This window comes from Neodiprion pinetum, chromosome 3, assembly GCF_021155775.2.
Source record: "Neodiprion pinetum isolate iyNeoPine1 chromosome 3, iyNeoPine1.2, whole genome shotgun sequence".
Lineage (NCBI taxonomy): Eukaryota > Metazoa > Arthropoda > Insecta > Hymenoptera > Diprionidae > Neodiprion > Neodiprion pinetum.
Window position 1 is genome coordinate 37603437 of NC_060234.1, and position 25983 is coordinate 37629419.

At 37.4% G+C, this 25983-nt stretch overlaps 1 protein-coding gene across 9 annotated transcripts in view; it reads left to right on the plus strand.

Moving 5' to 3' along the window:
- The window catches only part of Dscam1 (Down syndrome cell adhesion molecule 1), a 70037-nt gene extending 56335 nt beyond the window's left edge, over positions 1 to 13702 (plus strand). For 5 of the 9 annotated variants that reach the window (XM_069134672.1, XM_069134678.1, XM_069134679.1 and 2 more), the window contains 18 exons: positions 1369 to 1488; positions 1577 to 1750; positions 1844 to 2140; positions 2256 to 2617; positions 2799 to 3170; positions 3332 to 3518; positions 3644 to 3931; positions 4041 to 4310; positions 4401 to 4632; positions 4714 to 4890; positions 5044 to 5210; positions 5483 to 5665; positions 6549 to 6716; positions 7271 to 7408; positions 8559 to 8749; positions 8989 to 9340; positions 9991 to 10048; positions 11257 to 13702. In XM_069134672.1, coding sequence (XP_068990773.1) covers positions 1369 to 1488; positions 1577 to 1750; positions 1844 to 2140; positions 2256 to 2617; positions 2799 to 3170; positions 3332 to 3518; positions 3644 to 3931; positions 4041 to 4310; positions 4401 to 4632; positions 4714 to 4890; positions 5044 to 5210; positions 5483 to 5665; positions 6549 to 6716; positions 7271 to 7408; positions 8559 to 8749; positions 8989 to 9340; positions 9991 to 10048; positions 11257 to 11341 — 3821 coding nt within the window. In that variant the 3' untranslated portion in view covers positions 11342 to 13702. Of the gene's footprint in view, positions 1 to 1368; positions 1489 to 1576; positions 1751 to 1843; positions 2141 to 2255; positions 2618 to 2798; positions 3171 to 3331; positions 3519 to 3643; positions 3932 to 4040; positions 4311 to 4400; positions 4633 to 4713; positions 4891 to 5043; positions 5211 to 5482; positions 5666 to 5700; positions 5941 to 6548; positions 6717 to 7270; positions 7409 to 8558; positions 8750 to 8988; positions 9341 to 9990; positions 10049 to 11256 lie in introns of all 9 variants that reach the window. The other 4 variants (XM_069134676.1, XM_069134673.1, XM_069134674.1 and 1 more) reach the window with 1 other exon arrangement.
- Positions 13703 to 25983: the final 12281 nt, after the last annotated feature.

A 25983-nucleotide genomic window follows, 5' to 3' on the forward strand; every position in this document is an offset into this window, starting at 1 on the left:
ACTAGGACCAAGAACAAGTGTTTTATTAATTGAAACTGTAACTTCAAAACATGGTGGAACGTACGCATGTATTGCAAATAATCCATCAGGAAAGGCTATTCATGAAGCCATACTACAAGTCCATGGTTAGGAGAAAGGAAAAAAATACCACGAATGAGGATCAAATTGAAATGAGCTGCTCTTTAAAGATGTCGCTTTTGAATGAATTGACGTTGACGTTGCTTTCTCTTGAGGATGATTCTGCTGTTATTCTTTTTATGTTTGTTTTGAAACAGTTGAGTTATCGTTGTCGGAATAATCGTTAATAAACAGGCATTCTGTTGCTTAATAGAGGGTGTGTAAGCCAAAAGCGAATAATGATCACATCAAAATAAACTAACTGTCCTTATAATGGTAATGTCATGGTGACAAGATCATATACGTTCATCTATACTAGTTGTTAATTCAAAAAAACATATGTACTTATCGTATTAACTTGTTGATTGTTCTTTCTGTGCAGAATTGGTTTTTAGTAATATTTCAAAGACTACTCAAATTTCAAAGCATTTTTAAACGCACATTCATGATTGTATATGTACTAATTGCCATCATGCGCTCTGTTATGCTTCAGACTCAATGGCTTGTTACTTGCCTGTGTGTATGTCATTTGAAAAGAATGGTTGAGTAAGGGCGTATTCTTCGATGCATCGTTAAATCCGTCGTAGCGGTATCTGAGGAGGCAGCACTCTTCCTGAATTCTATCCTAAACCCTAGTAATCCATGATTGTGCTGCCGTTTGTTTCAGGATAGGCTTTCGGGTTGCGCTTCTTATCGTTCTGTCAAGAATCCTATTTCCTCAACCTACCCAGGCCTCTCACCTTTTCATTTTGTATCATAATGCATGTTTCCTACTACTGACATCGCAGTTTAGCATGCAACTGTCTTTGGTTCAACTTTTTTTACTAGGCTCCTTCTGAGCAGACATCATTTATATTCAGTAGCTTATAGTTAATGTGTAGAGAGCGAGTTTTATTAAATGCATGGTTTCAATTATATCTCGTGCCTTGTCCATCGAGTCATTTGTTATTATTGTTGTACCGTAAAATTAAACAATTCATACTAATCAGGCACAAGTCAAGCAGGTAAAATACATCCAGTTCAATCCGTCTATATAATATACCTATATAACATCACTTTTATAAACCAATAAATATATCAAATGAAATTTGTCATCTTCTATATGATATCCATTTCATTGAGATACTAGCAGTCATTTAAATTCAATAATATTACATACATTTGTAATTTATTTGTGAAGGCACGAGGTAACTCGCTCTATAGTTGATAGTAGCTAAAAGAACATTGCAATTAACCGGATATATTCTTCAGTACCTCCTCGTTGGATTCTTGAACCAACCGATAAAGCATTCGCTCAAGGTTCAGATGCAAGAGTTGAGTGCAAAGCCGATGGTTTTCCCAGGCCCCAAGTGACATGGAAGCGGGCAGCTGGTATGAAATTGTTTTAATTGTTACATTGTTTCAACAACATTCAAAGCGTTATATCCTAGCGGAATCATTTTTATTACAAACATTACAGGAGAAACACCTGGTGATTATAAGGATTTGAAATTGAGCAATCCTGATATTAGCATTGAGGATGGCACTTTGTCAATAAATAATATTCAGAAAACGAATGAAGGTTATTACTTATGCGAAGCCGTTAATGGTATTGGAGCTGGATTGTCTGCCGTCATTTTGATCTCAGTCCAAGGTACGAATTCATCTTAATATTTTCCGACAGTATTTGCTTTAGTGACTAGGCAAGACAGTTTTACGTCATCCAATTGATATTTTCAAATTGCAGCCCCACCCCAATTCGAGATTAAGTTACGCAATCAGACAGCTCGTCGAGGAGAACCTGCTGTACTACAATGCGAAGCTCAAGGTGAAAAACCAATTGGAATTTTATGGAATATGAATAACAAGAGACTAGACCCGAAAAGCGATGCTCGATACACAATTCGTGAAGAAATTTTGGCCAATGGAGTTTTGTCTGACTTGAGCATTAAGAGGACTGAACGAACTGATTCTGCACTATTTACATGCGTTGCCACAAATGCTTTTGGAAGTGATGATACTAGCATCAACATGATTGTACAAGGTGGGCAGTATGATGATTTTTAATTATTCTTCAAAATGAATAAGTCGTCTATTTTCAAACACAGTGTTTGTTTTTTAAAGTAGGTGTATTTGAAAGTTATATTTCACGTTTTCAGAGGTCCCCGAAGTTCCATATGGATTGAAAGTATTGGATAAATCTGGCCGTTCAGTTCAGCTCTCATGGGCAGCACCTTACGATGGCAATAGTCCTATTAAACGTTATCTTATTGAATACAAAATTAGCAAGGGATCCTGGGAGAATGATATCGATAAAGTCTTGGTACCTGGCTCTCAACAAAATGTTGCTGGTGTCTTTAATTTGAGACCTGCTACAACTTACCATTTACGTATCGTTGCTGAAAATGAAATCGGTGCTTCAGATCCTTCCGATACTGTCACTATTATTACTGCCGAAGAAGCTCCCTCGGGTCCACCAAGCTCAGTCAGAGTTGATGCCCTTGACCAACACACCTTGAAGGTAGATATTTTTCGCTCTTATTTCAAACAGTATTACTCTAAATGTCTATCCTTAAACTGTCACGGTGGATATCATTGTAAAATATATACACTAGATACTAATAATGTACACAATACAGTATTAAGGGATGTTGAATAGAATAGGAAACTCTAGATGTTTCAATTTTTTATTTTTTTTCCAGGTGACATGGAAACCACCTCCACGTGAAGATTGGAACGGTGAAATTCTTGGCTACTATGTTGGCTACAAGCTTTCGTCAGCTGACAAACCCTTCATGTTTGAAACTGTTGAATTTTCGAAGGAAGATGGCAAGGAGCACCATTTACAGATAATGAATTTAAAAACTTATACTCAGTACAGCGTGGTTGTACAAGCATTTAACAAAGTTGGAGCTGGACCTATGAGTGAAGAACGCAGACAGCACACAGCTGAAGGAGTCCCTGAGCAACCACCCCATGACACCACTTGCACGACATTGACTGCTCAAACTGTAAGAGTTTCATGGGTATCTCCTCCTCTGAGTGCAGCTAATGGCGTAATCACTGGATACAAGGTATGCAATTGTTATTATGATGAATATATTTGCAAATGTTATAATGTATATTACAAAATATAGAGCATTGAACTAAATTTTAATCTAGTATTGCAGAGGTAACCAAGGTGTGTGTCAATATTCTTCAAATGGATATTTCAAACCATTTTGTCTTTCTATAGGTAATCTATGGACCATCTGACTCCTGGTATGATGAAAACTCCAAGGATACTAAAATAACATCATCTAGTGAAACTATCTTGCACGGATTAAAGAAATATACAAACTACAGCATGCATGTTCTCGCTTTCACGTCTGGAGGAGATGGTGTTAAATCTGCACCCATTCACTGCCAAACTGAACAAGACGGTGAGTAGATTTTTGAACTTCAATAACCATCTTTGTGAAACGAACAATCGAAATATTCGTAGCAAAAGTATAACATGTAAAATACTATATTTTAATCGAAATATTAATTTTTTTTTGGTCAATAGTTCCGGAAGCCCCAGTTGCCATCAAAGCCCTGGTAATGTCTGCCGAGTCAATTCTCATTTCATGGCGCCCACCAAGCCAGCCAAATGGCGTAATCTCTCAATACACTGTCTATGCTAAAGCTGAAAATCGTGAGGAACCAACCACCCAGAAAGTTTTGCCGAATCAATTAACTCATGAAGCAACTGGTTTAGACAAACAATATAGATACGATTTTTGGGTTACTGCAAGTACGAATATAGGCGAAGGTCAAGCATCTAAGATTGTTACACTGTCTCCTAGCACCCGTGGTGAGTCTTGTTTCAAAATAAATCAGTATGATCTATCATTCGCAAATTCAGAAATATTATTCGTAATCTGAAATAAGTTGAATAAACATCCTCTTTTATTCGGTTCAAGTACCTGCAAAAATCGCTTCGTTCGATGATAAGTTTACTGCAACGTACAAGGAAGATGTTAAACTGCCCTGCCTCGCCGTTGGGGTCCCTGCTCCTGAAGTAACATGGAAAGTACGCGGAGCTACCTTGGAGCCCAGCGACAGATTGAGACAATTACCGGAAGGATTTCTTTTTATAAAAGAAGTGGACAGAGCCGATGCTGGAGAATACGCTTGTTACGTTGAAAATTCATTCGGTCATGACACTGTAACTCATCAGCTAGTTGTTCATGGTATAAAAAGCTAACAGTAATACATTTACAGGCCAATACTGTACTCCAGAGTAAGATATATATGATACTATTAATTTTTGTATTTTTCAGCTCCTCCTCATTCTCCACAAGTCACGCTAACAGCAACCACTACAAACTCATTGACAATGAAGCTCAGACCTCATCCCACAGATAATGCTCCCCTTCAGGGATACACTATTCACTACAAACCAGAATTCGGAGAGTTGAAAACGGTCCAAGTTAGCTCAACTGCACAAAAATATACTCTAGAAAATCTATGGTGTGGTTCGAGATATCAAATCTATGTCACAGCTTATAACGGGTTAGTTCGTCTCATTTAAATACTAATATCTTTCATACTGTTATTGTATATTTGCGATATTTACAAGTTTCTCATTTTCAGTATTGGAACTGGAGATCGGTCAGATATTTTGAACACACGAACTAAGGGTTCAAAGCCAATAATACCTGAGGCTGCAAGATTTATTGAAGTGTCGACGAACAGTATCACGCTGCATTTGAGTGCTTGGTCCGATGGAGGGTGTCCTATGTTGTACTTTGTTGTTGAACACAAGAAGAAGTAAGATGATCAATCGATTCCCTTAGTAGCCTCTCAAGAATAGATAGACAGATACTTCATAGTCGAACCCTGTCACGTTATGAATGTAACTAAGTATTTTGTAGTGATTATAATTAATTGTTTTACACATAAAATATTTTGCATTTCCTGTAGGCTTCAGCAGGAATGGAATCAAGTTTCTAACAACGTGAAACCAGGCGGTAATTTCGTTGTCTTGGACCTAGATCCTGCAAGCTGGTATCATCTGCGTGTAACTGCACACAATGATGCTGGATTTGCTGTTGCTGAATACGAGTTCGCTACTCTCACTGTGACTGGTGGTGCGTCAATATCTTTCTTCATGATTATAAGCATACATATAATTCTATGGGCAAAGAAAGACCCAGATCCTTACCAATGAGCTACAAATCACTTTCTCTCTGATTACGTTCATGTTCATTCTCTTACGGGAATATGATACAATATAACGTATCTTTCATTTTGTATTTCTGTTGGTTTTATACCCCTCAGTCGATTCTGTTATGGGTCGGTGCTCTGGTGGCTGGATTTAATTTGAAATAGCGAGAAAAAAAGAAATTATTTTTTGTTCCAGGCACCATTGCCCCGGCCCGCGAACTTCCCGATGTTAATGATGGTGTTAGTGATGAGGATCCAATGAAAATACTAATGGCAAACTTAAACCTCGTTGTACCGGTTGTTGCTGCTATTCTGGTCATAATTGTTGCCGTTATCGTGATTTGTGTGCTTAAAGGCAAGGGGCATGGCAATGACAAGGGTTAGTGAAGAATTTATTATCTTATCTTAAAACAGGCACAATTGCACCACCTGTTCGAGAGACTGGAACAGAGAATACGGATGTTAGGAGGTATTTCCCATGGCTGCCTAGCTGGCTGGATGTCAACGTTGTTGTTCCTGTCGCAGCAACTGTTGTCGTCATTATTGTTGGAATAGTTGTCATTTGTGTTGCACTGTCCAGAAGAACTCGTGGGCCTGAACAAACACGGCTCCGAGGTATCTCATCAGCCGACGAGAAATATTACGAGGGACAATGTATACAATTTTATTTATTATTATTCACACACACTATACATTTAAAATTAGAAATTTGATTGCTGTCCCTCGTGGCTTATGCCTGCAACAACTAATCAATTTATGGCAATCTGCTATAACAATATTGTGACTTATTTATCTCATGTATAGCGAGGGACAGCTATTTTGCTAATTTCAAATACCTATATTTTTTATGCTTTACATACGTGAAACATATCATTCAAAAGGGGGCCATTATCATATACTTGCACACTCAAATCATGCAATAATCACGTTTATCATAATTTTTGAATTTATAATGAAAGATTAAACGAAAAATTATTCCTGTTGATCTGGATTATAAGTAAACTGAACAAACTGCATCAAATTATTAATGTTTCATGTATCATATAACATCTTCAGGACTGCAAAACAGTCGGCCAGTACTTCAAATTCATTGATTCTTCCAGCTTTCTTAAATTTGTAAAATAGTTCTGTCAAGTGAAGAAAGACTTAGAAATAGTAAATAAGGAAAAGCATAAAAATAGTAAAATTTTCAAGTGTTGCGTGTGTCTAGAGATCATTTTTAGAATTATTTTTCATTTTCGTACATTGATATGATTTTTTAGATGACGTTGTGTATCAACAAACTGGAGTTGTTGGAGCTACTTTGGATAAACGCAGGCCAGACCTTCGAGATGAACTTGGTTATATTGCTCCACCGAACCGCAAACTTCCACCTGTTCCTGGCTCGAATTATAACACTTGTGACCGTATCAAGCGAGGTACAGTGATAAGTAAGCCAGAACTGCCAACACTTTGACTAATAACTTCATCTAGGTGTTGTTGCGTTGGCACGACAATTCGGTTTTTAAAACACGACTATTGGGTGTCACCTGTTAAACAGCGCATGTATCGTCATATTTCTATAATTATTGATTAATGCTTTTTATCATTTGCTTTACCCCAAAGTTATTATCGCTACTTCAAAGCACACTCTAATTTAATTTAATTTGAAGCTTCAAGCACTCTGTGTACCAAGTATGATCAATATGTTGAAAAAAAGCTACTTTCGGAAATGGTCAAAATAAGTTGACAGAAAACTACCTTACCCTTTCTTTCTGGCATTATACACTCTTACGATTAATTTGTATCGCAGAGTATATAATGCGTTTATAGTTGTGAAATTCTGATTCGAAATGGAAATATCTTAATGTGATAAATAATTATTACTTATGAATGATAAAAGCTCTGTATGTATGAGCAAAGCATATAGACATCGAAAATAAGTTTTATCAAAGTGCTTGGTAGGCAAAAGTGGTAGAACATCTTTGTAGCATTTGTTTGACAGGTGGGACAGGCTCTTTAAGGAGTCATTCGACTTGGGATCCGAGAAGAAATATGTACGAAGAATTGACTCATTGTGCGCCAAATAGAAGATGCCCACCACCTCCCCATATGGGCAGTGCTGAAGGGCTCTCGCATAGAGGTTGGTAATTATGAAACATACACTTCGCCTGTCATCATTCATTCATTCATTTACAATACAATGCACATTACGTTTTGTACTGATTCGTAATTTTCACATTTATTTCAAAATTCTTCATTTGTCTTGATCATGTATGAAAAAGATTTTATATTCGTAATGTAAACCCAATTTAATAGTGATGACCTCATATGAGTTGGTATATTGCTGATTCATGCCTTCGGAATGAACAATTCAGCCAAGTTTCGTATCCATTATTTATTGTAACACAATTTTTCTTCTAATCAAATTGGAGATTCCATCCATTTGCAATTCGTTAAGATAATTTCATCATTGAATCATAGTAACTGGGAACTCAAAAAATAATACACTCCTGCACAATATTTCTTGCATTCATAAAATTTAACTATAGAGTCGATTTTAAAATTTACTATTATGTTTTTGACTCACACATCAATTACTCTTCTCATAAAAACATGATAAAATCACCGCAAAACAACTTGAACCAAATATGAACAAACGTTGGAGGTAATACAGCGTCATAATGTAAGTTCTCCATGTTCAGTGTTAGTTACTTTTCACGAAGTTTCAGTGTCGCACGTTTGCATGATAGGGGTAGTTTTTGTTACGTTAATTATTTTCTTACTGATATTAATTATTTAAAGAACCAACCGTTCGTATTTTCCATCGCTCCATTTGATTATGATAATTCAGTTAATTTAATGCATTTCATAGCATGGACTGGAATGCATTTAATGGCGTTATGAAAAATGTTGAAAAAAAGACTTGGCTTCACGTAATGGAAATTAGTGTTGACTAATTAACAAATAATACCACTGAACTAAGTTTTGTCTTGTGCCAAGGAAAGTCAATCATAAATGACTCAATGCAATTATCCTTTTGTGGCGTTCGCAAATACTTTCTAATAATAATTGTTGAATGCGCAAGCTTTTCTCTAAAATATTTGGTTTTGTCTTGGATAATGTAAGTAACGTATCACGAGTCTTCTATCCAGGATTTGTCATAAAATGAATGCAAAAATCGTATAACATCTAAAAAATTTTAACGTGTGCTTAAAAAAGAAAGCGAGTCTCTCAAATCTGCCTCTTCAATTATATTAAATGCAGCATCTACCCTCTAAAAATATTTCCAGGCATGGAGGATGAGATCTGCCCGTATGCCACCTTTCACCTATTAGGTTTCCGTGAAGAAATGGATCCGAACAAAGCCATGCAATTCCAAACATTCCCTCATCCAGCCAATGGACACTCTGGAACCATGGGACCGCCTTCTAGTCATCCTACTAATGCATCTGCCCACAGCAGATCTGGATCACAATCTATGGTAAATATTATACAGCCATTTCAAACGATTAACTAAGAAAGTAAATGTAACTGAAATTGAATATAATGCAATTATTTTTTTACAGTTGAAATTGTGTACAGGATGATAACGTGGGAATTAAATCGAATTGTACTCTTTTTCGGCATCTTTGAGTCTTTGATTAATAACTATATATATTAATGAATCAATATCTTGAAGCTATACTTTATTTAATAAAATACTTTTTTCACTTTCAACAGCCTCGTCAAAATGGCCGCTATTCGCGCGTCCCATCTCAAGGTGGTGGTCCCCACAACATGTTTTCTCCTGAATATGATGACCCAGCCAATTGCGCTCCTGAAGAAGATCAGTACGGTTCACAATACGGTCAATACGGCGCTCCTTACGATCACTACGGATCTCGTGGTTCTGTTGGCCGTCGCAGTGTTGGATCAGCCCGAAACCTACCAATGTCTGGTTCCCCCGAACCCCCACCACCACCACCAAGAAATCATGATCCAAACAACTCGAGTTTCAATGACAGCAAAGAAAGCAACGAGATTAGCGAAGCAGAATGCGACCGTGATCAAATAATCAACCGCAACTACGGTGGTCAGTACTACTAAATTGAAAGGACATCACGAGACATGACCACTAGGCCCAAACAACCGGAACCTCGTAAGATTCAGAGGAAGTCAGTTTTTGCCCACTGCAACAAAATATTTAAACATATGATAATGACATATACTTTTTTGTTTCTACTACTAGATTCATGGCCTGGTCTGTATTCTAATATGTTATGTGATTAACAGAATCGGTCTTTCTTTCTAGTTATACGTAATTACTCGTCTAACAGGTACATAAATAATTTTCGTTTTGTTTTAAAAAATTTTAATTCAATGACTTTAGCTTGTTTCTGCAACTACTTATCACGTGATGAGAAAGTCTCTGCAAAGTTATTGTTATTTACAAGGAAGTTATACTTATTAACAATTCCAACACATGCGATTTATATATTAATTGCACATCTTGAAAACACCAAACATTTTACAACAATTTTGTGTCAATGTCATTAACAATTATAAAGTAAGCTCTGAATCTTACAGGGGTACTTGGTTCGGTTTGCATGTTACAGGAGGGGCCGAGGCGTTTCTCTTCCGCAGATTTAGCAGAGTTACGCAAAGCCCAGTTTCCCGTTCCCGAGCATGTTATGTGTCGTAGTAACCGTTGTGTCAATTGGTCTGTGTGTTTCTCTATTTCAGTGAATGCTCGCAGCAAGGATGGCATGACCACCGAGGAGATGCGCAAACTCATAGAGAGGTTAGTAGCGTGGATGATTGGAGATACGAATGAATCTTTTTTAGCTAACTAGCGAATGAACAATGCGATATTCCTTTAATCTGAAAACAGTTCATCAAATTATCCCTTTAATACACATTTAAGAAAAAATTCGTCTCATCTACAGTGCGAAACTAAATAAATTTTTAACTGTCGACATTATTACTGACCACTTAATGAACTTGAATTTCATTGGAAGTTTGCATATAAGTGCCTTTATGTTCTTTGATAATTATGGTAGAATTTTAAAAAGTATTCCAAACGATGGTCATGGTAGCATGAAATCACATCCTTGACTGAATTCTCTAGTTACACGTTTTATTTTACGTCTTGTGAAGTCATGCACAATAATTGTTGATGTGAAATATTATTTTTTCAATCTTGACCTCAGCGAAATTACCCCGTCAAATAGTCTAGAAATCGGGGAAAAATAGATCCAAAATTTTGTTATGATTTTGCTACGTGTGAGTGAATAAAATAGATCTGTCATGGATGACCCCAGGAGCTCTATCATGTCTAACATATCCTGACCTTCTCTTGTTTCATGACTCTTTGTGCAGGAAACCGTAAGTGTTTTACCTCTTCGATGGGTGTATTCTGATAATCAATAGTAAAAATCAGTGTACAAATTGTTAGAGGTTCTTGAAATATAGTCAAAAATCATCTAAATTGATGTCAGAATATACTTCCTGCGTGTAACTAAACATGACGCTAGTACACTTCATTAACATGCTATTCAACACCTATTTTTTGCATGTAATTGTTTGTTAATGCTTGTAGTAAGTCATAGTGGTACATTTTTCAGGCTTAAAATAAATTGTCATTCCAATTTAGTTATGCGTCTTCCCATTTTCCAATAACACTTACCATTGTTCACAGTAAGAATAATGCATAAAGAATTTGAGACGTTTTTCATATACATGTGCTTTTGTTCTTAGCGCTCCAGAAAATCAGAATCCATCCGTATTTACGTCATTAGAATAATCATAATCCATCTTCCGCTATTTTTAAACAGATTGTTTAACTCTCGCAATTCAAAACTACATGCCCACGAGAGCTGCTGCCGCATTTGCTTCTCAAATAGCATTTTAATGTTTTTTATAACATGGATGCAATCATGCAAATGGCAGATATAATACTGCGCCCCAAAAACTTCCTAACTGTCATTTTTGACGATATTTGATTTTCAGAAACGAAGCTACCGGCAGGCAAACCAGCGGCCCCCCCGGCAGTCACGGCGGACTCCTCACACCCTACGATACTGTGGCAGTGTAACTTGTAAATCTCCTACCCACACCTACGACCATAGAAGAGTTGACAGCCTATATGCCATGTATGCGGCATGTTCATGAGTATGTAAGCAAATACCAAACATACTACTTCCCCAGTGTTGTCAGTCCAATTGCAACGACTTTAAATTATTGCCATTGCGGTTAGCTAGATTTGATTATCACATAAGGATTAAATTACTATAATCTAATGTAGAAAATGATGGCAAATATCTTGGAAATTCTCTTTCGAATATATTATAATGTGGAATATTACATACATGATAATTATCAAAATTACGCCAAATTATTGTATTAAGCGATTTAATAGCAATGCTGAATTTTCGATTATAAACTTTCGAACTATTTTATGAGTAGCGAAGAACAGACGTGTTAAATCATGTGCGGTGTAAACTATCCATCTGCTGCAAAATGCATAAAAAGAAGGTAATCAATGATATGCGTAGTTTTCCTGACATTCAGGTAAATCATTGAACTTGAAGAAACATGGGATAATTGTTTGCATCTTAATTCTATTGATTACTTGAGTATTATTTATTGACAAAAGTTTTGATTTGAAATTATACAATGTTTTTAAAATGGTCTTTCGTAAAAACTGCCAGATTTTCATACCTGTTGTCACATCTGTGTACATCGGAGTAGAAATACCAAAATTTTGTTAAAGTTTGATACCAAGAATTAAGCTGCAAGTTCAGAAAATTATGATCTAACAGGAAAATAATTTGGCAACAAAGAATGAAACTTATGTTTGGTCAAGAGTTCGTAAAGTTCTGAACATTTCATGAAATAACTACTCTATCGAATCTAACATGTCATTGATGGTAAAGGGGATCCTGACAGAAGTCGATAATCACCAAACGGCAAAAGACGAAGAAATAACATGTCATTTCTTCAATATTTGAAAGCCTGCAAGTTTTAAAGTTGACAGGGAAATCTAGTTTCTCGTTTTGAGTCAAGGTTGTGCCACACTGCCGCATGTTGGCAAACAATTTATAATTTCGTAACGAAGGTTGTGTCTCCAATGATTGATGATAATTTTAACGACAGACAAAGCAGGGGCGATGTGTCTGTACGCATCAACTATTGTAATTATTATCATTGCATTACCTAATTTTCCTAATAATTGCATATATTTTCAAACTGATTAATTACAATTGAAAAGAAATCTATTTGATCGCTGAAGAACCTACTATTATATTGGTAACCATCCTATTTAATCTACAACCCATAACTATTATAACATAATGCTATAATTAATTTCACTTCAATGATTGATGATATTAAAAGCGTACGTGATTAATTAATGATTAAACTTATAATAGATAGGTTTTAAGTAGGACAGATGGTCGCGAGGTGGTACTATTATCAGTAAGAATGGTACGAATCTCATAGTATATAATACTGGTTTTTATCATACTACTATCCCTAGGTATTGTAGGTGTCTTGTTTACGTTGGTGTAGGACTTGTCCAATGCGAGTTTTCATAAAAGGTGAGGGGAAGACTTTTACATAATAAAGCATTATAACCTAGCGCGCCACTTTGTATGAGAAGTTTTCCCACTCACCAATAGTAGAAATTCTCAATTTGGCTGAGTCTAACAATGCTTTACTCATTGATGTGATTTAATCGCTGCGCAAATTTTTGTGTATCGTGTATGTGTTGGATATTGCACAACCGAATAGTGTTAATACTTAAAATATAATATGATATACTAACTAACATGCAAAAGCTTGTCGCTTATCACATTTAAAACTTTAATCCTAAATATGAATAACCACAATACTATGATACAATGGTAACGAAGTAACATTTTAGATATGGAAATGTTACAAAAATATAAATACGTATATTACATAACGTCTAGCTGTGTTACTGGATAAGTTTTGTTTAGTTGTCGATATTATAAGCCTATGGATTAAAATTATAATATTAAGATACAGTCACTCATATAGCTTAGTTTAAGCTGCTTAGTGCTTCGGTGCACATTTTCCGAGAGGTAAAAACTGGTGTACGATTTTGAATGTTGAATTTTTTGTGTAATATAATGATTATTAACAGCTACGACTTTGATTTGCGCAGAGGTTTTGTATGTGCTTGCATATTGGAGACTTTCGTTATCGCCAGTTACATATATTCTATGCTCTTTTTCAATCCTCATATAATTATTACACAATTTCCTATAGGATTTAATACACAGCAAAACTGAGGTACTGATGTTTTTCACATTTCTAGTTATTCGAAACTCCGATCAGAACAATTACCGTCTCTCCAGTGCCACTCTTTTATGTTTTTGTACCAAAGTTGTAGTATCTAATTTTACGTTGAATAAATAATAAATGAAAACAACTGATTGAGCATATCTGTATATTATTACATTGATTTCTTTATATCTTAAGCCGCTATGAACAACTGATTACAATTGACAGCCGAAAATCTAAAATTTTCAACGTCTTTTCCTCGTATTTCCTCAGTCATTGGTCTTACGTTGTTTAAGATGTCTCTTTTGATTTTCGGAGGTACAATTAAGTACTTCAGAAAGGCTCATATACATACAAATCGATCCTGACAAGAAACGTTTTACGTTCCCAGAATCGCAGAAAAACGGGAAGGGTTATCCCTCCGAGTTTTTTTACTAGAGATTTCGTTTGTTTTTCAAAAACACTAGAATCAATTTAATTATCCCCTGTTTCTACGTAATTGTGTGACCGAAAATGATTACGCACTGGAGTTTCTAGTCCCGGCGCTTAGCGGATCAAGAGACACCCGAAAATAATGGTAAACAAAGAGTGTTTCATTTGGCTGACTTTGATAAAGAATGCCTGAGGTCTGTGAGCATAAGAACTTCCATTGACTGAAGAATATGAAGACGGATACCCCTGGGTGAATTTTTGTGACCAGTTTTCGGCGGGCAAGTGGGCCCAGGTGAGCCTGGGAGCGTGGGAGGGTTCAGCTCTATCGACTCTACCTAACGAGCTCGCACCGACATTGGCAGCAGCCAAAGTAGTGTCGGTATGGAAGCTTGACATTAAGTCAGTACAAAGTGAGTACGTAAGACTGTAAGTCGACTGCGACTTAAAAATATCGATCAGCTCGATCATCCCCGTGAGAAGACGCGTAACCGCGTCCAACGCCAACCACCCCAACTACCTTCGAGCACCTCCAACCACCGTCAGCCACCTCTGACCACCCCCCTCATCATACGTCCGGATAGTGCCAGAAAGAATTTATCCCAGCACTTTTCAAAATCGCAAAAATTTTTGACAAAAATGCAAAGGGGTTAACCTTACTTTTCTTTCATTATTCGACCAAAAAATTTTTGGTCTCGGATTCGATTTGTGTGACAGTTGCCCGACTGATTGGACCCCCAGAAACTCGAAAAACAAAGCGAAAAGAGCGTGGAATCAACAGGAGAGAAATTACGAAGGAAAAAGCACCAGCTGAAAAATGTCGAAAACACAGGTTCTCGTTTTTTGGCTGTAACTTTTGATGCGTTGATCGCAGCGTATTGGGACTGCGCCCAATCGATTTCTCTCACAAAATTACGTCCGAATAGTGCTAGAAAGAATTTATTCCAGCACATTTCAAAATCGCCAGAATTTTCGCCAAAAATGCAAGAGGTTACTTTTTTCTTCAATTTTTGACCAAAAAATTTTAGGTCTCAGATTCGATTTAAATGACCTTTTCCCGACTAATTGAACCACCAGGAACTCAGAAAACGCAGCGAAAAGAGCGTGGGATCAACAGGAAAGAAATTACGAAGGAAAAAGTACCAGCTGAAAAATGTCGAAAACACAGGTTCTCGTTTTTTGGCTGTAACTTTTGATGCGTTGATCGCAGCGTATTGGGACTGCGCCCAATCGATTTCTCTCGCAAAATTACGTCCGAATAGTGCTAGAAAGAATTTATTCCAGCACATTTCAAAATCGCGAAAATTTTCGCCAAAAATGCAAAGGGGTTAGCCTTACTTTTTTCTTCAATTTTTGACCAAAAAATTTTAGGTCTCAGATTCGATTTAAATGACCCTTTCCTGACTAATTGGACCACCAGGAACTCAGAAAACGCAGCGTAAAGAGCGTGGGATCAACAGGAGAGAAATTACGAAGGAAAAAGCACCAGCTGAAAAATGTCGAAAACACAGGTTCTCGTTTTTTGGCTCTAACTTTTGATGCGTTGATCGCAGCGTTTTAGGACTGCGCCCAATCGATTTCTCTCGCAAAATTACGTCCGAATAGTGCTAGAAAGAATTTATTCCAGCACATTTCAAAATCGCGAAAATTTTCACCAAAAATGCAAAGGGGTTAGCCTTACTTTTTTCTTCAATTTTTGACCAAAAAATTTTAGGTCTCAGATTCGATTTAAATGACCCTTTCCTGACTAATTGGACCACCAGGAACTCAGAAAACGCAGCGAAAAGAGCGTGGGACCAACAGGAGAAAAATTACGAAGCAAAAAGCACCAGCTGAAAAATGTCGAAAACACAGGTTCTCGTTTTTCGGCTTCAACTTTTGATGCGTTGATCGCAGCGTATTGGGACTGCGCCCAATCGATTTCTCTCGCAAAATTACGTCAGAATAGTGCTAGAAAGAATTTATTCCAGCACATTTCAAAATCGCCAGAATTTTCGCCAAAAATGCAAGAGGTTACTTTTTTCTTCAATTTTTGACCAAAAAATTTTAGGTCTCAGATTCGATTTAAATGACCTTTTCCCGACTAATTGAACCACCAGGAACTCAGAAAACGCAGCGAAAAGAGCGTGGGATCAACAGGAAAGAAATTACGAAGGAAAAAGTACCAGCTGAAAAATGTCGAAAACACAGGTTCTCGTTTTTTGGCTGTAACTTTTGATGCGTTGATCGCAGCGTATTGGGACTGCGCCCAATCGATTTCTCTCGCAAAATTACGTCCGAATAGTGCTAGAAAGAATTTATTCCAGCACATTTCAAAATCGCGAAAATTTTCGCCAAAAATGCAAAGGGGTTAGCCTTCCTTTTTTTTCATTTTTGGGGCCGAAAATTTATGGTCTCAGATTCGATTTACATGACCCTTTCCTGACAAATTGGACCACCAGGAACTCAGAAAACGCAGCGAAAAGAGCGTGGGATCAACAGGAGAGAAATTACGAAGGAAAAAGCACCAGCTGAAAAATGTCGAAAACACGGGTTCTCGTTTTTCGGCTCTAACTTTTGATGCGTTGATCGCAGCGTATTGGGACTGCGCCCAATCGATTTCTCTCGCAAAATTACGTCAGAATAGTGCTAGAAAGAATTTATTCCAGCACATTTCAAAATCGCGAAAATTTTCGCCAAAAATGCAAAGGGGTTAGCCTTACTTTTTTCTTCAATTTTCGACCAAAAAATTTTAGGTCTCAGATTCGATTTAAATGACCCTTTCCTGACTAATTGGACCACCAGGAACTCAGAAAACGCAGCGAAAAGAGCGTGGGACCAACAGGAGAAAAATTACGAAGCAAAAAGCACCAGCTGAAAAATGTCGAAAACACAGGTTCTCGTTTTTCGGCTCCAACTTTTGATGCGTTGATCGCAGCGTATTAGGACTGCGCCCAATCGATTTCTGTCGCAAAATTGGGTCGGAATAGTGCATAAGAGAATTCATTTCAGCACTATTCAAAATCGCGAAAATTTTCGCCAAAAATGCAAAGGGGTTAGCCTCATTTTTTTTTCATTTTTGGGGCTGAAAATTTATGGTCTCAGATTCGATTTACATGACCCTTTCCTGACTAATTGGACCACCAGGAACTCAGAAAACGCAGCGAAAAGAGCGTGGGATCAACAGGAGAGAAATTACGAAGGAAAAAGCACCAGCTGAAAAATGTCGAAAACGCAGGTTCTCGTTTTTCGGCTCTAACTTTTGATGCGTTGATCGCAGCGTTTTAGGACTGCGCCCAATCGATTTCTCTCGCAAAATTACGTCCGAATAGTGCTAGAAAGAATTTATTCCAGCACATTTCAAAATCGCGAAAATTTTCACCAAAAATGCAAAGGGGTTAGCCTTACTTTTTTCTTCAATTTTTGACCAAAAAATTTTAGGTCTCAGATTCGATTTAAATGACCCTTTCCTGACTAATTGGACCACCAGGAACTCAGAAAACGCAGCGAAAAGAGCGTGGGACCAACAGGAGAAAAATTACGAAGCAAAAAGCACCAGCTGAAAAATGTCGAAAACACAGGTTCTCGTTTTTCGGCTCCAACTTTTGATGCGTTGATCGCAGCGTATTAGGACTGCGCCCAATCGATTTCTGTCGCAAAATTGGGTCGGAATAGTGCATAAGAGAATTCATTTCAGCACTATTCAAAATCGCGAAAATTTTCGCCAAAAATGCAAAGGGGTTAGCCTTCCTTTTTTTTCATTTTTGGGGCCGAAAATTTATGGTCTCAGATTCGATTTACATGACCCTTTCCTGACAAATTGGACCACCAGGAACTCAGAAAACGCAGCGAAAAGAGCGTGGGATCAACAGGAGAGAAATTACGAAGGAAAAAGCACCAGCTGAAAAATGTCGAAAACACGGGTTCTCGTTTTTCGGCTCTAACTTTTGATGCGTTGATCGCAGCGTATTGGGACTGCGCCCAATCGATTTCTCTCGCAAAATTACGTCAGAATAGTGCTAGAAAGAATTTATTCCAGCACATTTCAAAATCGCGAAAATTTTCGCCAAAAATGCAAAGGGGTTAGCCTTCCTTTTTTTTCATTTTTGGGGCCGAAAATTTATGGTCTCAGATTCGATTTACATGACCCTTTCCTGACTAATTGGACCACCAGGAACTCAGAGAACGCAGCGTAAAGAGCGTGGGATCAACAGGAGAGAAATTACGAAGGAAAAAGCACCAGCTGAAAAATGTCGAAAACACAGGTTCTCGTTTTTTGGCTCTAACTTTTGATGCGTTGATCGCAGCGTATTAGGACCGCGCCAAATCGATTTCTCTCGCAAAATTAGGTCGGAATAGTGCATAAGAGAATTCATTCCAGCACTATTCAAAATCGCGAAAATTTTCGCCAATAATGCAAAGGGGTTAGCCTTACTTTTTTCTTCAATTTTTGACCAAAAAATTTTAGGTCTCAGATTCGATTTAAATGACCCTTTCCTGACTAATTGGACCACCAGGAACTCAGAAAACGCAGCGAAAAGAGCGTGGGATCAACAGGAGAGAAATTACGAAGGAAAAAGCACCAGCTGAAAAATGTCGAAAACACAGGTTCTCGTTTTTCGGCTCTCACTTTTGATGCGTTGATCGCAGCGTATTAGGACTGCGCCCAATCGATTTCTCTCGCAAAATTACGTCCGAATAGTGCTAGAAAGAATTTATTCCAGCACATTTCAAAATCGCGAAAATGTTCACCAAAAATGCAAAGGGGTTAGCCTTACTTTTTTCTTCAATTTTTGACCAAAAAATTTTGGGTCTCAGATTCGATTTAAATAACCCTTTCCTGACTAATCGGACCACCAGAAACTCAGAAAACGCAGCGAAAAGAGCGTGGGATCAACAGGAGAGAAATTACGAAAGAAAAAGCACCAGCTGAAAAATGTCGAAAACACAGGTTCTCGTTTTTTGGCTCTAACTTTTGATGCGTTGATCACAGCGTATTAGGACTGCGCACAATTGATTTCGCTCGCAAAATTAGGTCGGAATAGTGCATAAGAGAATTTTATCCAGCACTTTTCAAAATCGCGAAAATTTTCGCCAAAAATGCAAAGGGGTTAGTCTTACTCTTTTCTTCATTTTTTGATCGAAAGATATTAGTCTCAGATTCGATTAGTATGCCCGTCACACTAAAATGACCTACAGGAACGCAAAAATAGCTCAAAAACGAGCGTAGAATCAGCAGCAGGGGAACTACTAACGGAATCTTCTATTTGTTGTCCGCTACTCTTGGTGCGTTCCTCGCAGCGTATTGGAACTGCGTCGAATCGACTTTTCTCAGTAAACTACGTCGAAGCCTCGTATGAAGAGATTAGTTTCACTATTGTCCAAAATTTACAAACAACGGATAGAAAAAAACTGACGAGGTCTACCTTCCTTTGTTTCGAGCGGATAATTTTTCGTCATAGAATCAATTCGAACGACCCCTTTTCAGACTTATTGGAACTCTAGTATTACGAAAAGGTATTTGGAGCGTCGACCAATACCTGAGAGGATGCGAAAAAATTACAGAGAAATTTCAATAGGTGTTATTCAATTTATTCAATGTTACGTATAACAGTAATACAAGATTACACATCTCGAATCCTGCAGAGGTGCATTGTAGCTTTTAGCATTGTAGGTACTCAGACTGGAACCCAAACTGCGCTTACAAATAACATTAATAACTATTTTATCTAACATTGTTCATATTTTACTCAATGCAATATATGTCGCAGTATCTATTGCATGTAGAAATAACATACCAATTATATCAATAAGAATATTATTATAGTAATTATTGGTATAAAATCATTAGTATAATGTATTAGCATAACATAATAGATTCATAGTACTTGGAAACTTGGTAAAGTAAAATGCACTGACACCTGAACACTTGTACTACATTGAATAAACTGGAACTGGAACTTTGTCCCTACGAGTTTGTGATTTTTCTTTCCCACCTGGTTGAAAATCCAGTGCAAATTTGATGTTTTTCAGCCGTAAGTTTTGATTTGTTGCAAAATTATGTTGATACTGGGTGTGAATAAATCGATATCAGCATATCCCAAAATCAGCCAAAAATTTGCGACTCGCCTGCAGCGTATTCCACAAAACTTTTCTGTAAGCTCCATGAGTAGCTGTTAGAGACATAAGAAAAAAAATCTAATTCATTCTAATTATTCTAGAATCGTCATACATGTAATGCAGTGAAATGAATATAGTGTTAATATCTTTTTTATTTTTGTTTATTGTTCAGAAGAAAGGCCCTGGACACACCGCAATGTTTTCAGTATCGACCATTCGGTAATAAACGTATGAAAAGGCATGATAATTATGCACGAGTGCACGATTCCGGAATAATGAGAATAAATTGGATTATTTTCTCACCTGAAAAAACCGCTAACGTTTAAATTGATTACCTTTTTGCTTCTTCATTATATCCCTTTGTTCAAATTTCGAATTAACAATCCTAGATTTCTCAATTCTTAGGATAAAAACGCAACAGTACCACTGACTCAACCACATAGTTTTGACCACGGTCTTACTAGTCCGGGAGCCGATCGCGGGTTATACTTCGAATATTAATAACTATTTTTAGTATTAGAACATAACAAAAGTATTGTGTAAGGATTAATACAGTTTTTTTATTGACACATTTTACCGAGAAGATTATGAGATTATAAAAAATTATAGAATTTTATTAGCCACTGAATTTGTGCTTGCGTAAAAAATGAATTGAAATAATCTCTTGTTAACATGACAAGTTTAACCAGAACTACGGAAAATTAGTCCTGAATATCTAAAGTCACCAGGTGAAGGACCTGGACAGACAGAACTACGGAGCGCTCGTCCTGGAACTCGAGTTGCACCAGGAAACGGACCCAGAGCGCAGGATCTGAGAGGTAGAGAACCCGGTATTCGAAATCTGCGGAGCGCGATTCTCATCCGTCCGCTCTACTGCACGGTTGTTTCCAAACTAAGGAATTCGGCTAGCTGATTGCTATACATCGATGACGTCAAGAGAAAAAAAATTTTGGATGACGTCACTTCCAAAACATCCGAACGTTTGTTTCGAACTATGTATGATGTATGATGTATGAAGATGTATGATGATATGATATGATGTATAATGATTTTAGTTTTTACGTTTCAGAGAAGAGATACGCACTTTGTCTTTTCTGATGGATTCTTGGTCTCCGCATCATTATCACATCTGATCCATTATCATTCATGATTTACGTAGACATTCTTCTCTCGGGTACCTATATTTTAATCAAATCACTGTTTTGCTACGAATTTTGGAAGAAATTCATTCGCATTATTAATTTCTTGTATCGCCGACACGTCGGTAAGTACACACAGGCTAAGTACTGGCTCGGGCTTACCGTTGCGAAGACTGTGTTACTCGGAAGGTGAATGCAGCCAGCATCATGTCGAAATCGGTAACTCTTTGATGTTCTGCAATATGTTTTCAATTCTACCGTTAGAACATCTCAGAGAGCGCAAGCGCACGACGATTTTTGGTTGTAACACCAAAGCCCATTAGGGCAACTGTCTTTATATTTCTCAGTCAACAGAACTTCCCTCTGCGATTCGCGTCAAGCCCACAAATCATTACAAACGAAATTTTTCTATTCACCTCATCTTGTCATAGTAATAAGTCCAACAATAAATGTCCCTGAAGCTCATAACTTTTGTCATTTCTAAATAATTAAAAGTCGCGTAGACTCTTTGTTCATTCGTTCTACAATTCTCCAAACTTAAGTTGTACATTATGATTTTGAAAGCATAGCAATATTTTTCGAATACGCCTAACGTTATGTAACTGTAGCTGGGCTATTCCGCGTCAACCGGATCAGTCATCTCTCAGATATTTTTTTAATTTGGCATGTGGATTGTGTAAGGGGAGTTAGATTTTTGTGCCAAAGCGCGAATCTCATAATGCAAAATTCGATTTTTTATTAACAATAACAAATTAGACTCCCATTTTTTTCAAAAATTCATAACTTCGGCAACAAATTAGATACAATTTTTTTTTTTTTTTCAAATTACGCGGAAAGCTCCATAGAATTTAAAAAAAAATACGAAATGGTAAAAAAAAGTTGTTATCAATTGTTTATTTAACAATTAATTTTTCAAAGATTTTTAAAACAGTGACCGACACGATCAAAAAATTTTTTTAAAATTCTGACATGTTCCTTGAACTGTACTACAACCTGTGAATTAATTCCAGAGGGGTGTTTTTCTTCGTTTTCGAGTAAAAAATCATTAAAGGTGTCGATGCGCATGAAATTGCGGCGCGTCGAGTCTCTACGTAATGGCGGGCGGCCGGTTGCCGTCCACCGCTACCCCGCGGCGGCGTCGCGGCGTTATTTTAGAGTCATTTTCACGATGTAGGACATGATTGAAAAATCTGAAAAAAATACTGTACCTTCACAAGGCCTGCTCAAAGCGATAAGTGAAGTTTCAAGAATGTGTTTTTCACCGTTTTTTTATTACAGAGATTCAAAATAACAGTTACGCACCATGAGAGTGCACATAAATGATAATAATTACATAACTTGCTACTTATTTTAGTACTTATAATCACCCCCGAAGATATGTGGAAGCTGCGAAATGAACGCACTTACAATTATATATTTCATACAAATAAATCGCTTATTCTATGGATACAATCTATTAATCTTTGATCAAACTGGGCATTAAACTTAGAAATGTGAGCAAAGGTTTTCGTCATAACTTACATGGCTATCTTAGCGCATAGATTTACGGGTAAATGACTCATCAGAGGAAGAGTAAACCCTACATTCTACAGTTTTTATAGATAGAGGTAAAAATGAATGGAATCGTCGAGTGCCTTCAACCGTTATTGCTTGGTTCAATCGCGGCTTCAATAATTTTTCATGTTCTTCGTGTTCGCTGTTGCTGCAGAAGTCAAATGCGATATTTTTTAATGCACTCACACTCCATTCGAATAATTGCCTTGGAGTCAAAATAAGATTTTCATTGGGCCGCTGTAGGCTTGCACGTGCAGCAAATCTTTTCACAGTTCCACCAATGCCATCACATGGACTTTTTCCATGTGACGTTGCAAAGAAATGCCATTCAGCCTCGACATTGAAGTCGTCAAAATGATGAGTCAAATTAATGAAGTTGCTTTTATTTTTATATTGTGCACTAGCACCGTCAGTAAAATAAATCATTTTCTTGATAACTTCACTACCGAAGAACTCAAAAAGCTTACCGATTAGTTTCTTCTGAAACAGATGGACCGCGACTGTATTATGTTGTAGATTTTCTGATATGATAACGAAGCTTTTATGCTTTAAGTCCTCATTTTCAACATAATACACAACAAAAGGATGGATGGTAGCTTGATTGTTATTCCAGTGGAAGCTTTGAATTTCATCTTGAACAACAAATGCATAGTTTTCAGCAAAGTCACCCAAAACTAAGAACTCCCCTGGTTGTAGACGATGTTTTCTGTCTTTCAAATATGCACTTTGCTGTTTAGCAATGAAATCATGTTTCTTGAGGGCTATCGTCTGTTCCTTTAGCGTCTCGAGGAACGTTTCCGTTTCTTGCGTGATCGTTTCTAAAACAGATCGATCCGTATGAGTCCACCGTTTGTAGCTAATACTTTCTACGAAATTATCGTCGAATAAACTTTCCATTTCGTGTGTAACCATATCAAAACTTGGACAACTACTACAATCACCGAGATAGCACAAAGGATTTGGAGAGTCACACGATATCTGTTTTATCAAATCGTGGTACGTTCTTTTGAATGTCTGACAAATTGAGCTAACCGCCACCAACATAAGTTTCACATTCTGGTGAATTTTGCAAACACAAACTGTATGTGTTCCTGTTGGTCCAGCTAAAATACACTGCTTTGGGCGGAGTTCCGCGAATTTTGTAAATCCAATTTTATCATTCGGATGCTGTTGCTTGAACGCGGCGTAAGCTTCCTTCAGATCACACAAAACAAGTCGTTTTTGGACTTGATGTTTTGAACCATCCACATCGCGAAGAGTGACAAAATCTTTCTGACCAGGCATGATCCGACTTATTTCATCAGAACAGTAAAATTCCACTACATGAGAGACAACATCATCACAAAGAGTGCGAGATGGTCTTGGATCTGGGGAGGATCCAAATCCACGCTCACTTTGCAATATTTTAGCTTTACGAGCCATTCTATATGAACAATCAAATTGTAACTCCAATTCTCTGATGGACCAACTACGAGGAGTCATTGTGAGATATTTAATTTTGTCCGCGACACACTTCGCGTTGATAAACAATTCTTTCACATCACACAACAATTCTTGCCCGATATCATTCTCAAGAAACATTTCCACACTGCTCTGTTCACTAATTGGTGAAGGTGAAACAAGATCGTCACCACTCGCATAATTATGATTCATATCACTTACCTCGTTTTTATTAGATGGAGTAATTGTGTTGCATTTGTACAATTTTATTCGACAATCCATGCACACATATTCTCCTAGGTCCGGAAACTTTTTCCGTAATGCTGGTGTCACTGGCTTTACCAAATTTCGCACCCAATTATGGCCAACTCTTTGGAAAGGATTACAGCACCGTTTCACATCTGTTGTAGACATTGCTTTCAGAAATGAATTACTTGTGTGAAGAATGAGACGATGTATTGCACTGATCGCTACACTGGTATTCGATTGAATGTTATGCATTTTGAAATGCTCGAAATTTATACTCGTTCAGAATAGTGCTTCACCCACCCAACAACTCTTCTGATTGGTTGAATTCCACCAATGGGGCTAACATAATGAAGGTGCATTTCAATGTACCTGACTTTAGCCAAATGACCCCTTCGCGGAATCGAGGTGGTGACCCGGACTACCTGGATAATGAAGGATTTAGGTGACGCATGCACAGGTGGACGTATTCCATATCCTGGAATATAGTGCTTCACCCACCCAACGACTCTTCTAATTGCTTGAATTCCACCAATGGGGCTAACATAATGCAGGTGCAATTCAATGTACCTGACTTTAGCCAAATGACCCCTTCGCGGAATCGAGGTGGTGACCCTACCTGGACTACCTGGATAGTGAAGGATTTAGGTGACGCATGCACAGGTGCAGGTATTCCATATCCTGGAACAACACTTGACCTGTGTTCGTAATTCATGTTTGAATCATAATGCGTCATAACAAATTTCGAATCTCTGTAATAAAAAAACGGTGAAAAACACATTCTTGAAACTTCACTTATCGCTTTGAGCAGGCCTTGTGAAGGTACAGTATTTTTTTCAGATTTTTCAATCATGTCCTACATCGTGAAAATGACTCTAAAATAACGCCGCGACGCCGCCGCGGGGTAGCGGTGGACGGCAACCGGCCGCCCGCCATTACGTAGAGACTCGACGCGCCGCAATTTCATGCGCATCGACACCTTTAATGATTTTTTACTCGAAAACGAAGAAAAACACCCCTCTGGAATTAATTCACAGGTTGTAGTACAGTTCAAGGAACATGTCAGAATTTTAAAAAAATTTTTTGATCGTGTCGGTCACTGTTTTAAAAATCTTTGAAAAATTAATTGTTAAATAAACAATTGATAACAACTTTTTTTTACCATTTCGTATTTTTTTTTAAATTCTATGGAGCTTTCCGCGTAATTTGAAAAAAAAAAAAAAATTGTATCTAATTTGTTGCCGAAGTTATGAATTTTTGAAAAAAATGGGAGTCTAATTTGTTATTGTTAATAAAAAATCGAATTTTGCATTATGAGATTCGCGCTTTGGCACAAAAATCTAACTCCCCTTACACAATCCACATGCCAAATTAAAAAAATATCTGAGAGATGACTGATCCGGTTGACGCGGAATAGCCCAGCTACATATTTTATTTACGGTGAACTCTGTAAGATAGCACTGTCGATTCTCCAAGGATGTGGCGCCATCTAGTATCGATTTAGTAGATTACCAACTGCTAC